Source organism: Labrus bergylta, chromosome 14, assembly GCF_963930695.1.
Source record: "Labrus bergylta chromosome 14, fLabBer1.1, whole genome shotgun sequence".
NCBI classification, from domain to species: domain Eukaryota; kingdom Metazoa; phylum Chordata; class Actinopteri; order Labriformes; family Labridae; genus Labrus; species Labrus bergylta.
The window spans coordinates 18,002,774-18,017,555 of NC_089208.1; the positions used below are offsets into that span (position 1 = coordinate 18,002,774).

Sequence of the window (14,782 nt, forward strand, 5' to 3'; positions counted from 1 at the left end):
ACTATCAGACTTATTGTGATTTAATCCTAAAATACTTGTACAACTGCTGAACAAAGCCATTGTTTGTCTTGTTGTGTAATCCAATCCATTCAAGACTGGTGTAGTTGTTGAAGTAAAGTTTCTAGAATGTCTAATGATGAGCTAATTGAGCATCCAGAAGTGTCTGCTTAACAAATTTGAGTGGAGAACTCTTTCCTTTCTGTTTTCTTTTGTAAATCATGTTTCAGAGATATCCATATTCTTGTGATTTCCTCAGGTTGCTGCAGGCCGTGAGTGGTACATCCACACCATTTACACCGTCCGCTCCAAAGAGAATGCTAACAGAGGTATCGGAAAGCGCAGCCTGGAGTATCACTCCTTTGTTTCAGCTGCCAACGATCTTGCTCTGACCTCACCAAGCGGCAAAGGTCATCGCTCCAGGAGGTCGGCCGGCGATGAAGTCCCCGTGGTGGCTGAGGATATCGGAGCGGATAACAACAGAGGCACCAATATCATGCACATCGCTTTGGACCGTACCAAGCGTGGGGGGTCCGACGAGCTGTTTTCCCGTGAGCTGGAACCGAGCGAGCTGAACGCAGAGGAGGGAGAGGAGGGTGTGGTGACCGTGGTGGGGGCACTGGTGGGGCTGCTGCTGACTGTCCTCATCGTTGTCACCATCGTGTTGGTGCTGAGGTCCAGACAGAAGGACGGGAAGGAGGGATGGAGGGAGGGCGTGCAAGAGGTGGTGAAAGGGTCTGTCAGTACGGAGCCCATGTTGGTGGTGAGGATGCAAGACTGCCACAACAGCTCGGAGGTCTGACAAACAGATGCATGGATGGACAGATGAACACATGGGTGAAGAGTATGTGAGGGGATTTTGTAATTTTTTTTATTTGTATTTTCAATTGTTATTGAATTACTGTCATAACACCAAAAATCTGAGACGGATCATATTGGTTATTGGGTGTGTGTATGATGTCTGTGGGGGGATTTTTACATTATGTACCATGACGACTGCAACGGCACCATGGTGTCTTCACTTCACATTCCTATCTGTGCTGCTGGTAGCCCGGTATTTTCTTTTCTCACATGCTTCCTGGTGTTAAAGTGCCTGCAGCAGTTCCACCCTTCAGAACCGGTCCCAGTCACAGAGAGATCTTTAACCATAAAGCTAGTGTCGTGAAGGCCAACTCTGAGATTAAGAGCTGCAGCTGTAGCGCTGATAGAGGGCACTGCTCGATTTCATGTTCATTCAGAAAGTAAAAGTTGACCTAAAAAAAGAACAACGACCCTCTCCCTATGTCAGTCAAGACTTCTCTGAAGTTAATCAAAGTATACGTAGCCAAAACACCATATTTTAGACAAACTGCAAAAATAATGTTGATTTAATGTGCAATAAATTGAAGTCAACTTTTTAGGGGCTCATTAAATGTGTAATTCATGCAAAAGTCTAGCTGTTGACTATATTGCCACCTACTGTCGATTCATTGCTATATAATCTCATTGTTTTCATTAATATTGGGGATTCAAAGGTAAGACTTGTACGTCGTCTAATTTGAGCGCTATTCAGAATGTTTGGCCACAAAACATTTAGGAACATGCTGCTTTTGGCAGATGAATATTTATTTTTTGGGTAAACTTTGCCTTTAGGGCTCATTTTCTTCTTGACATTTTAGCTGGAATTATACATATACATATTAAACATTTTTGATTACACAACATATACTCAAAATAATAAGAAACACAAGATTCTACCACTTTTTTTTTTCTAATCTGTAAGCAAAACTTCCCGATCTTACACGTCATTCTTGAAAGGGATGGATACCTCTGCAGTTACATATTGTGTTTCTGAGCCTGCAGCTCATCTTTTAACTCCAGTCACTTTTTATTTTCTTTAAACCATATGATGAGGAATGTTTCCATGGATGTATTAAGCATTTATTTTGTTGCTGCGTTGGTTGATTAATCTATTTTTTTGTGTTTTATAAGCTCATATTTACTTTATAATGTGTTGACAGTTCATAACTGCTTCTGTTACCACAATATTTAAAACTATCCATCTTTGCGGCATTATTGCTCCACTGTGTCTTTCTGTGATGTAATAATATTTATACAACTTATCAATACTTTGGGCATAATTTTTCATATATTTTTTATTGACACTGGTTAAAGTTGGTATGTTTAAAGACACTCAGGTGTGATTTGCTTTACACAAAATGGACTGTGTGTTGTAACACTATTTACTACTGAAGAGAATCTCTGCAGAGCCACTATCCATGTCTGTGTTACACTGCTAATAAGTGTGGTGCTGTGAACATGCAAATGCTGTATCCATATCTGAAGGTCTGACCCTTAATCTTCTCACATCATGTTCCTGTGAGCTCTGTTGTCGCAAGTGCTGTGTGGGATTTCAATGTTCTGAGTCATGTTTTTGTAACAAAGGATGCAAAAAAATAGCTGCTTACAAATGAGTATGTCACCATGACAAGTGTTATGTTTGAGCCATTTAACATTTACCTGCTGTCTCATTTTTTTTTTGTTTTGCTATCACTGGTGAAATTTCCTTGTTTACATGTGTTGTTAAACCTTTGTCCTACTCTGTGATGGTAAACAACATGCTGATGTCAGTGTTCCTGAATATTTGTCTTATTATGGTGTCATCAGTCATCACTGTATAATTATTTCCAGTGTTTATCAGGGCTAGCTAATATGATGATGAACCAGAAACCAACTGAGGTGTAACTCAGCAAGGGATGCGATGATGATACATTCAATAGTCTGCTAAAAACCAGCTGATTTTTTTTTTCTTTTTGAGCGTGAGCCCTGATAGTTTGGAAATAACAACATGTCTGACATGAAATGCACTTTTCTAATCACATCCCTCACATGCCAATCCAAGCTATGCAATGTAATGTATATCCCACAGCCAGTTTACCCCGTGTATATGACAATTTTAGCACAAACAATCAAACTTGATATTCAGTTTGTGTCTTTTTATGAATGGGTTTTTATGTATATGTATTTAAGAATAAATATTGTTGCTTACCGGTTGTTGCTTTTTTACTCATTCTTTATGGAGAGCGATATGGTTGACCTTCAGACTTCTAAAAGAACCTAAAAGACTTGATGGAATTCACCACCACAGAATTGGCATACTTGAGGCTTTGATTTGTGAAAGCAACAAACATTTCAAGGTCATGTTTAGACCTGGCAAAATCTTGGTAAATAATGCATATAGGCAGAAAACTGTTTGACACAAAAAAAATACAGTTAATGTGTTCTCTGTGCGACACTGGAAACAGGGACAGGTCCTTCAGATCCTTTATTCAGTAACTTCAAAATAGGATTATTGTGACTATAATTTGTGGACTGTATGATTACAGTTAGGCCTTGTGCTTTAGGTTGTAGAGTTCCTTTGGTTTCACAAAATCCACTTGGTGTCAGCAATGTAAAAAAAACAACAACTGTAGGAGCATTTAAATTCAAAAACATAAGTAGGCAGCATTCATTGACTTGAGAAAGTTGAAATTGATGCACAAATTGATACACAGTTGTAGCCTATAGCTTCCTTTAAACAAGTCCAATTCAAATCTCATTGGTTTTATTTGTTGAGCGAAAAGTGAAACACAGAGTTCAATGAGTGAATTAAAGAGATAACACTGAAAATGCGTGCCGAAATAAAAGTGTGATTACATGAAACATCTTTTTCATAGCCTGTAGCCTTTTCTCAGACTGTGATTAGAGGGAGGGAGGGGAACGAATCTGATTGGTTAAGAGGTGGTATGACGCACCACAAATGAGCCCGCTCCCCTCCCTTCTCTTCCTTCACTTCCTGCAGTGGCACTCTGGTGCTGGCTTGTAAACATGGCTACTGCTGGAGCAGCTGGAGACGACCTGAGGAAAGAGCTCACATGTGCCATTTGTTTGGACTTCTTCAAAGACCCTGTCATTCTGAAATGCGGACACAATTTCTGCCGGTTTTGTATCTGCATGCACTGGGATGAAAATGGCGGAGACTACGGGTATCAGTGCCCTCAATGCCGCACGGTATGTAAATGCACGTAATCTGTGTGTGTGTGTGTGTGGGGGTTTTTTTTTTTCTTTCGTTTCTGCAAAAAAATATCTTGTGACATTTGTGTCAGAAGCACAGAGAAGTTTTTATCAGCGAAATCGGAGGAGCTGGTTGTTGGCTGGTCCTCGAAAAATATGGCATTAGCTACGCAGTGCATTTTGTGGCTACCGTTGCTATGATGACTGTAATAAGATAACTTAAAGTTATCAGTAGGTCAGTGGATTACCTCACCATCAATCATCTCGCAATTGATATATTGTAATGCAGATGACACACAAATAAATGCAAACTTCGAGTCAACTAAAATCACATTCCTGATTCTTTTTCATTTGCTTTTTTCTTTGTTTTTTTTTTGTTTCAGGTGTTCAGCAAGAGAACTTTCACTAAAAACTACTTGGTGCAAAACCTAGTGTCCAAACTGGATGATTTGGAGTGTCTGGGCTCTTGTCCTACTCCATCTAAGCCCGTCAACGTAGATGGGAAGTGTGACCAACATGGCGAAGAGCTGAAGTTGTTCTGCCAGACTGATAAGAGGCCCATCTGTGTTGTCTGCAGAGAATCTAGAGCACACAGGTGGGCTGTCTTCTCATAACAGTATTATCAGGCTGTAACTTTTTTTTTTGTTCAGTTGCAGAGCCAATTCTCAGGTAGAGTTTCCAGTGTAGATATAGCCATTTAAATGGACATGCATATATATATTTTTATCAACAAATATTTTGATGACAAAATGTGCTCAGAGGTTTTCAACTGGTGGGTCGGGACTCGGGACCCAAAAGTGGGTCGTGGAGCTTTTTTTTTTTTTTTTTTTTTTAGTGGGTCGCAAATGTGTGTCTGCGTTTTTCATGAAGAAGTTGGGGGTGTTGGTCCTGAAGCTACCCAGTTGAAAACCACTGTTTTAGACGGTACAATATTGACTTCAAGGATGGGGCGGCAGTAGCTCAGTTTGTAGGGACTTGGGTTGGTTCAAGTCCCAGCGTGGACCAAATATGGAAGTCGGTCTGGTAGCTGGAGAGGTGCCAGATCACCTCCTGAGCACTGCCGAGGTGCCCTTGAGCAAGGCACCAAACCCCCTCCCCACCATCAGCTCAGCAGCGCCCACTGTGGGCCGCTCCATCACTCTGACATCTCTCCATTAGTGCATGTCCATAGGATCCTGTTTGTGTGTGTGTATATTTCAGCCTGTGTGTGTGTGTGTTGCATGACTACAGAGTGTAAAAACAGAAATTTCCCCTTGCAGGGATCAAAAGTAAATCTTAATCTTAAATCTTGATGTATGAGCTGTCATTTTCCTAAACGTACTTCATGTAGGCCTACGTGTAGGCAGTGTATAGATATTTAGTGAAAGTAACCTAAACTATATTTACATTTTAAATGTGTAGTTTCTATAGTAAAAGATTGCTTTTTATCATTATTTTTTTTAATTCTTGTCCTTGACTACATGACATGACAATCTCAGCCTGACATTTGGCTGTCTGTGATTGGATAAAGATGTTCAACAAAAGTCTAAACAATGTCATCTTCCAGACCGGAGGACATCTCGTTCCCCTGCACTTGGACAACCCAGGAGAGTTAGCAAATGTCAGGGCTGTTGAAATTTAGTCTTGGGTTAATTCATTGCTAAGCAACAGGGCCCTTGGCATTTTTATTCACACCTTTCTAACAGGGATGGAAGTCAGATGTGTTAAGTAATGTATCTTTATGCACAGATCTACAGTTTGTTCATATGCACCATGAGTAGAGTCCCTTTGATGTTTTTTAATGTACTCGGGGGAGCTTTTCACCATATTATCTACTGCTGTGAAGCGATGTTTCTTCTTTTGTGAGTCCCCTTGAGAAACCAGAATGTAAACATTGCCGTCTCATTGTTTGCAATAAAGCACTTAAGAGTGTTTGGTTAGTGTGAAACACGTACTGCCTGGTCACTTGTTTGCTTGTCATTCCAGACACCATGAGGTAGCACCAGTGCCAGAAGTTGTGAATGACATGAAGGTAAGTCTACATGTATGAATCTGCTGTGTATTAGGTTGGTAGGTTGAATTGCCTTTGCTATATATAATCTTCTATACTCTTTGATGTCATGATTCATTGTGTCCTGTTTCCCTTTGTTTGTGTTTATTTCCATGTTTACAACAGATGGAGTTGAAACTGAGGCTGATGGAGCTCAACTGGCAAAAGTCTCAATGTGTAAAAGTTCTAACGGCTGATGAGCGCACCAGAAGTGAAGCGAGGGTATGAAACAACTTTTTTTTTTCTAATGTATGTAGTTAGATTTACAAAAATAAATAATGTTTGCAGACCAGGCTGAAATTCAGTGTCTGATCCTGCCGATCAATCGAAATGAAACCTCTCCAGTCTCTAAAGTTCTTTAAAATGCAATATTGCAAACCAGTGTGGATACCAAATAAGTAGTAAATAAGTGCTTTATGTCTATACCATAGCGTCTCACTGCACTGAAATGTTACATTAATACTAGACACGTGTTGGCACTTTTCAGCATCTTGTGGGTTTTTTTTTTTTTTCTGTCCTGCAGTTGAAGAAAAAGAGACTGAAGGAAAAGATTGAGGCAGACGTCGGGGCCCTGGTCCAGTTCCTGCTGGATGAGAGAGACTCTCTGCTGGAGAGCCTGGATGCCGAGGAAGTGGCCACCATGGCTGTAATAGACGAAAACTTAAAGATCGTGGAAACGGAGACGGCAGCTGTGGACAAAGCTATATCGAACATCCACGGTCACATCAGTGGGAAGACTAGCTTTGAGGTCAGTCCAGTATTTCAGCTGTTACAGTTCAGATGCATCACAGACTCTGTCCATGTTCGATGAAGATTATACTGTAATACTTCACTGAATATGTTGTTGTCTTTCTGTATTTAAATATATATATCAACTTCTTATTTTATAACTTTGAATTTCATGTGGTGTTGAAGTTCTTTATAATTGTGCTGGATTTAAAAGACAAAATCTTTTTTGTGTGCATGATTCAGTCAACGATTTATAAATGGGACTCCCAAGCTTGTGAGCTGCGAGATGCTGCAAAACGATAATGACGTGTCAAAAATACCTCCCATTTCATCAGCCTCATAAGACTAACAAAGATGTCTTCTAAATCATTCCTCCTTTCCATTCAAAGCTTTATTTTTATATCTTCATACCAAAGATGGTTTTCTGCTTCTGTCTGGTGAGAATGAAGTTGTTGGCTGAATCCCAGAGGCATGTTTTTTGTAACACTGAAGTTCAAAATGGGCTTAATTCTCTGTAAAGAAGTAAACATTTCTATAACACGCGTCAAGCAACCACGTTAACAAAATTCTCATGAAATTGTAAGATGGATATGAAGTGTGTTTTATGATAATCAAAAGATGTGTTTTGTTCCAACAGAGCCTGGCTGAGACATTCGACGAGTGAGTAACTTTAAGTTGCAGTAAAATTCAATTTTAGAGTGACTTAAAAAGAAAAGATGATTTGCTCAATCTTGTTTTTCTCTGTTCTGTATCCTCTCCAGAGTCATCCATAGCAAGCCGTTCACGTCTCTCGAGCCAGTGAATATTCAGACTGAATTCACCGACTTCTCAGGGCCCTTCCAGCTTATTATGTGGAAGAAAATGATGCATGTGCTGCACACAAGTGAGTCAGAGCAGAAACATTGAATGATTTATGCTGCGTTCAATAATTTTATTTATTTTTTTCCGGTCAACCCTCGTCCATTGGTGCCTTTTTTGAAGGACAAGACTTCAAAGATCACACACAGTGTAGCCTACAGTAGAATGCAGCTATTCATTTGGAGCTAATTACAGGTTGTTTGATGCACTTACATTTTGACCGCTAAGCCTACTCCTGTAATTGTTCATGAGCCTCTTGGTTTGAAAATCTGCTGGTTTTTTTTTTTTTTGGTATGAACAAGTTAAAGTTTAGTTTGGTTTGTTTTCAAAACTTCCAGCATTTTCCCTCCGTAAGCTCAAAAGGTCCTGATATCACCCTTTCCCCTCTGTTTGTAGTGCCCCAGAACCTCACCCTGGACCCGGACACCGCCCACGCAAACCTGCTCATCTCAGACTTTGACACAAAGGTGGAGGAGGGGCGCGTCCGTATCCAGGAGCCAGACTTGCCAGCCCGCTTCAACCGCTTCTGTGGTGTCCTCGCCACAGCCCAGTATGCCAGCGGCCAGCACTACTGGGAGGTGGATGTGAAGGACAAAGGTGTGTGGTACCTGGGAGTCACCACTGAGTGCAGCAACAGGAAGGGCTTCGTCAGCCTCACTCCCTCTGCGGGATACTGGAGCCTGTGTCTGCAGGACCGGCTTTACGCCAACGGAGAGGACGGGCGTATCCCTGTCGCCGACTACTGGAACTCTCCTCGGGTTGGCGTGTACCTGGACTATGACAACGGGCGTCTTAGTTTCTATGACGCCGTCACCATGAAGAGACTGTTCATGTTTGACACGTGCTTTGAGGAGCCTGTCTATCCTTTCTTCAGCCCAGGGAAGAACGATCCGGGCAGCAGGCTGCAAATATGTCACTATTACTAAAACAAAAAAACTTGTGCGCTGGTGGTTTCAGAACTTAAAGTTTTATCTTGCAGATCCGGCTGGAGTTGCCACTCTGAGCCGTGTACTGTATGCATTTCAGCTGTTACTCGTTGGTCTCTGTGGATGGAGGAGGAAAAAAAAAAATGGTTGTGAGGAAGAACTTTGTTACTTCTAATTTAACTCGGTATCTTCTGAGCTAGACACACACTGTAGGCTTACACCCCTGGCTGCAGTAGCTGTGGGGTTGGAGAGGTGCTCTGCTGTCTCTATCACTGTGTCTGTGCAGGATCTCAGATGCTCTAGTTGAGGACACACACAGCTCTTATCCTATTAGAACCAGCTATGCCATTCCTCTGTATATAAACTCCTAGTTTGGAGAGGCAGGTGGCTGTTCCCATGTCATCACATTGATAGTGTTTGACAGTTAAAGAGTCCCTCATTAATTCTGCAGAGCGGCGAGTCTGTGCTGATTGTTATTAGAATGAATCGACTTAGAATCCTTTCAGCTCTCAGACTCTGGTTTGACTTCCAGGACAAATGGCATGAGTTGTTTGTTTTTGTGGACGTTAATGTAAGCGGAGAATTTTATCTCAAGCCTTTTTAAAGTCATCTTACTCGTCTTCTGTGTTTAATCTGTACATTGTTAACAACTTTGGACTTGTCAGTTCTTCTGACTATTGCTTTCAGTTACATTTTTTTTGTTTTTTTTTTAAAAGTGGGCAGTGACGGGTCGACCTGTACACGTGGTACTCTCAATTATAATCCAGCTAAAACTTTCACCATTCATGGCCAGGAGATTGTTGGATTAAAATGAGAATTTATGGGATTGACAAATGACCAGGTGCATCTGTTAATTTTATTTTAATAATCTTGCTTTAGATAATTAACTGTCGGTCCTTGTGCTGCATCTCTGTCCTGACATCTTCAAGTTGATTATCAAACACTGATCATTCTGATTATTTTAGAATCTGTAATGTGTGTTTTTATTTGGTTCTGATTATATAGTACACGTATCTTGACAATCATATGTACCTTTTTTTTTTTTCTGCTTCACTAAGTTTTGATTTAAACTTTTTCTTCGTTGAGACTGTTTGCTTAAGCGGTTATGGAACATCAACTGAAATGTTTGCATCTTCCATGGCTGTGAAGTGACTCCTTTTTTTATTTATTTTTTAGAGGAGCATAAAAAAAAACAGATTTAACAGCATGACAAGTGACGATCTCTGCTGTAGAGAAGACCATCTCAAGTGGCTCCCATTCCTTTTTACTTTGAGACTTCCAGTGTGTCATTTTAGGACTGAACAACTTTAACGTCAACATGTTTTGTCCAACATGTGAGACCTCATTGAACCGCTTTACATACTTTTCACCGCTGACTTTTATTCATGTATTCAGCTTTGCTATTTTTGGGCTGTGTTTTGACGTGACTAAAATATTATTGGTAGTCCCAGTTTGTGACCCTTCCACCTGCTCAGTCTCTCTCTGACTTGAATGAGATTAAAAGAGGCACACCAAAAAATCTATTGTGTTGTTACCCTTCCTTTCTTGAGATACCCGGTCTTACAGTGTGACTAACTCAAAGCAGAACAACAATCTGTTCGATATCGGTTGAAAACTAGTCGTCTGTTAAGCATTTGATATTTAGGTTGCTGCAGAGGTCACTACTGACATCATCTGTTAGCCAGTCTAGTAGGAGTCAAAACATTTATCAGGCTTTGTTGTCTTTAGGAAGATGTTTATTCTTTATTATGCAACTTTACCATGTAAAATTATTTCAGCTGTTTTACCCTCAGACTAGCTTCAATAGCTGTTCTAGCTTGTCGGATTTCTACTCCAGAACTGTTATCTACAGTATTTCTGCTAAAGCCTCCCGCAAGTTTGATCTTAAACCATTCATGTCCAGAATGCTATAGAACTTAGCTGTTTGCTCGACACACAAATGTCTCAACAGGCCTGATGCTCTCAGTTTGCTATGATGGTCCAGAATCTTAAATTAACATCCTCAATGACACAGGCTAGTGTCGCTGACTCACTTTTTTTTATCCAGCCAGAACATTTAAGGAGGAGGTGAGAAAACTGCTCCCTCCATCTCCTCCTCCTCCTACTTCGGTAATTATGACTCACTGGTGACTTTTTTTCTTTTCTTGCTTCTGTCTCTTGGCAGAGATTTCATTTTTAAAAAGGGACGTCTCTATAAAAAAAAAAATCCCTGACAACAATGAAATAACCTACAGGGGACAACTTGGTGTTCATATCAATGATCTTCCTCGGGAAGAAAACAGTTCAATTTTAGGAGTTTGACTTGTATTGGCTGCCAATGTGAACTTAGGCAAAAACCCATAAGAACTATGATCACTAATGTGGTTTGCATATTCATTGCTAAAAAAAAAATAGTTCATGATTTAGATTTTTTTTTTCTGAGGAAGATAAGTGTTGTGAAATACCATGCAAATTATGTTTATTATACGTTTACGAAATAACTGCTTTTAGACTAAAAATCAATAACCTTTGGATTAAGACTTACACTCACTATTTACGTCTGTTAAACTCTTTTACAAATTCCACTGTATTACAAAATGAGAATTCACATGACCTACTTTATCCCTCTTCTATGGCACGTAACAACCATGTTTTCAGCTACCTGTAATTCAACTTTTATCCAGGCAGCCACAAGGGGGCAGTGTAGAGCATTTAACAAACTGTCAGTAATGTATCCCCCTAACCTTTCCAGGAATGAATGAATTACAAGTCGTTTAAATACAAAACAGGCTCTTAGCACAGCACTTCATAGTGTCATTCTTTAATATTTACAAGCATACCTTTGCCATGGTTACATAAATGCAGTACTTACTTTATGTTTTGTGGACTGGCCTCTTGTAGTACAGAGCAGGCTACACATGATGATTCATGTAGTGTTCAATTTAAATGTGCTTCGTTTATTTCACAGACATGAGGAGGGGGCGTACAGGTGAGATGGGGATTAAAAAGAAACAGCAACGCAGAAGGAAACGTCAAACTTAATCTGTCATTACAAAGACTTTCCAATAAACAGGAAATAGAGATGTGGGGAAACAGGAATTAAATATAGATCTATAATCAAGAAGGGACAGTTTATTCATAAAAACACAGGTGACAAACTGTCTGTGTTACTGCATGTTAGCTGGTGTTGTGTCGCTCCACACTGAAAACCTTTGAAACACTGAACTACCAAGAAAAATGAATACAAAAGACCTCATGATAAAGGTGCTTGTCAGCTACAACAAGAATATGATTGTAATATACAGTACGCTTTCTGATTATGTTCAATGATAACTATACACAGAGGCATATATTACTCTTGCAAACGATAGAACTCTTAGAATAAGTGCGTGATTATTTTCTTTTTGCATTGTTCAACAACAACTTACGACAATAGAGGGGGGGGGTTATTTTTGGCAGAAGGAAAAAAAAGACCTTTTGAACTGGATGTGAGATTTTGGGGAGGAGGCGCAAGAGAGAACAGCTTTCAGTGCTACAAGTCACAAGGCCTATGTACAAGAATGTTTGGCAAAAATGCACCAATTAGAAAAATAATTTTGTAGAACAAATTAAGTAGAAAATAAAATAAAAAATAAATTAAGTCCTTTGAAAAAATAAAAACACAGCAAATAAAGCGCATACAACTTTGTTCCATTGATGTCATTTGTCACTGGCTACTACTTGGCATGACCTTGTGATGGGATACTAAATATTCCAGTGTTGAAATCTTAAGTAAGTAGGTTATTTAGTGAAATAACAAGGACACCAAATCCATATATACACCTTAATATGTATATTTACAAGTACAATAGGTTGTAGATATGATTCACAAAAGTGCAGGTACTAGTGGGGGCTTGTTTGGTTTAATAGAAGAGAAAAGTCGAGCTAAAAGAGCTGGTTACGATGTGCTCAAAAGCACTGCTGATCCATTTACTGTTGTGCTTTTTTTGTCGCTTGTCTTTGGGAACTAAAAATGCCCAAAGAAAAGAAAAAGTTGCATTCAAGTCAAATGAACTCGAATGACGGGACAAAATCAATCTATATCCACGTGCAGGTATTTTGTCAGAGTGATAAAGGTGCAGAATGAGAAGAAGAAGAAATCATTTCATGAATCTACACATTCCTGTTTGCATGTGGTGTTTTACTGATCAGGACAAAAAGGCAGTGACGACAGGGTCTAGTGTTTTCAAGAGCACAGACATGCAAACCTGTTCAAGGAAAGGCCTGAGCATTGTTCAATCACAAAGCATGGTGTTTGCACCAGGAAACAAGAAGTAGACTTTTTTTTTCTCTTGTGTGTCTCTTTGTGTTGCTGGTTGATGGTTAAGCTGCTCATCTGCATTGCTCTGAAAAAATCGCCAACTTCAGATTGCAGGCTATTTACGGTGAGGTCCAACTCATCCTAAAACACCCAGGACAGGAGGTTTATTACCAGTTCATTATTTAAATATGATTTTGAAATATATACTCAAGGTTCTACATTTTAAAATAGACAGACCATGAGTAAATATATAATATGTAATTACAGGAATTGTATTGAAATCTTCCTTTGTTAGGCCTTGTTTTACCAGAACAGTTTCTTGACATTTGTCTTCACAGAAAGGAATGAATAAATAACGTGCTCATTCCGTCTTTAGAAGAAAGAGTGAATTACTATTGAATTTGGCGGTTTATGTAAAAAATAAAAAACACTTTTTCTCGTATTAATGTTTTGGGCAAAAGAAACCTGGGGTCACCGTAAATGATGCAGGTGTATGTCTCAGCTCTATGTCCACAAGCAATCTGTGATTTTAACCAGTAAAAGCAGGAGTTGTGTGTCAGAGAATGTCTTTGCTCAGCCTACTGGAGATATCTGTAAACCTTAAAGCAATGGTTGCCGGAGTCAGCAACAGCCACGTGTCCGTCTGAGGTGAGGGCCAGGCCCTGGGGACCGTACAGAGGGTCTGCTGAGGTGTTGATGTAAGATAAGAAGGAGCCTGTGCTGTCAAACACCTGAAAGACAAACAAAGGTAAGAGTCTTTACAAACTCCAAGGTATTCAAAAGCTGCAAGTTTCTAGTCACTGTGGCTTCAATGGGCAGTTCACCATGCTGCTGTGCTGAATATTATAAATGTTTTAAAGGAAGTGTTCGCACATCAAACTATTGATTGATTGATTGATTGATTGATTAAATTTATTTCAGACATATCAAATAAAATCAAACATATCAAAAATACAAAACAAAATGAAAAGCATGAAAATACAATAAACAAAAAACAATGTTCAAATTATTTCACAAAAAAAGAAAAAGAAAATTACATATATTCAATTGATATGCCTAAAAAGGAGTAGGAAGAAGTATAAAACTTATTTAATCCTACCCCTTTTCCACAGCTCAATACTTAATATTTATTAAATTAAATTCCTGTGTTCCTTATAATCTCTCTATATATACAATCTATCTATACACAATTTGCTATACTATATTTATGATACTATATATTTACAATCCAATGATTTTCCATACATATATACAACTTGATATACTATGATTTTTTATAATTTATATATTTATACAATCCATATATCTATATATACATATCTATTTGTACAATTTGATGTACTATATTTATATATTTATACAATCTGTATATCTATACAGTTTGGTATAGTATGTTTACAATTATACATTGATGCAATCTATATATATATATACAATTTGATATAGGCTACTATATGTACAATTTACATATATATAATACACATTAACATACACCTGTGTATACAAAACTTGTAAACCCAATTATTATTATATTTATTTTATTATTATTATTATTAGTAGTATTATTATTTTCTTCCTTCTTAAAGCTCTCCCTCGTCCCTGTACCTTTTGAAAATCATTGCTTTGTACATTTTTTTAAACTGGATCATGTTTGGACAATGCTTTAGCTCTGTGCTAAGAATCAATAAGGTCGGTGGATGGAAAAGAGTGTTCTTGCTCAGAATCACTGTATTTTATATCAAATGGTGACACTAAACAAGAGCAGCGGTGCAGGATTTTCTCTTTTCAAGGCTAAATATTATGAAAGAAGATCGTATTGTTCTGTTATTCTCCTCCACTTCAAGACTTAATTAAAAAGTGTCTCTACTTTTATAAAACATGACCTCACTGTCTGCAATGTCTTACAGACACTTTATATTCAGTCTATAAAGT

The 14,782-nt window shown here is 38.8% G+C and overlaps 3 protein-coding genes across 6 annotated transcripts in view; 2 read left to right on the forward strand and 1 right to left on the reverse strand.

Moving 5' to 3' along the window:
- frem2a (FRAS1 related extracellular matrix 2a) overlaps nucleotides 1-3,024 on the forward strand; it is a 65,902-nt gene extending 62,878 nt beyond the window's left edge. Inside the window, exon 24 of the mRNA XM_020650101.2 lies at nucleotides 257-3,024. Within this exon, the coding sequence (XP_020505757.2) occupies nucleotides 257-799 (543 nt within the window). The 3' untranslated portion in view covers nucleotides 800-3,024. The remainder of the gene's footprint in view (nucleotides 1-256) is intronic.
- A 772-nt stretch (nucleotides 3,025-3,796) lies between these two features.
- Nucleotides 3,797-10,094, forward strand: trim47 (tripartite motif containing 47). The gene is made up of 8 exons (XM_020650159.3): nucleotides 3,797-4,026; nucleotides 4,413-4,624; nucleotides 5,995-6,040; nucleotides 6,185-6,280; nucleotides 6,582-6,806; nucleotides 7,425-7,447; nucleotides 7,549-7,670; nucleotides 8,042-10,094. The coding sequence occupies exons 1-8, from the start codon at nucleotides 3,844-3,846 to the stop codon at nucleotides 8,569-8,571; spliced, it is 1,437 nt and encodes a 478-aa protein (XP_020505815.1). The 5' UTR covers nucleotides 3,797-3,843; the 3' UTR covers nucleotides 8,572-10,094.
- Nucleotides 10,095-11,355: 1,261 nt separating this feature from the next.
- Nucleotides 11,356-14,782, reverse strand: part of trim3b (tripartite motif containing 3b) — a 37,143-nt gene continuing 33,716 nt past the window's right edge. For all 4 annotated transcript variants that reach the window (XM_020650117.2, XM_020650115.3, XM_020650118.3 and 1 more), the window contains one exon: nucleotides 11,356-13,581. In XM_020650117.2, the coding sequence (XP_020505773.2) occupies nucleotides 13,429-13,581 (153 nt within the window). In that variant the 3' untranslated portion in view covers nucleotides 11,356-13,428. The remainder of the gene's footprint in view (nucleotides 13,582-14,782) is intronic.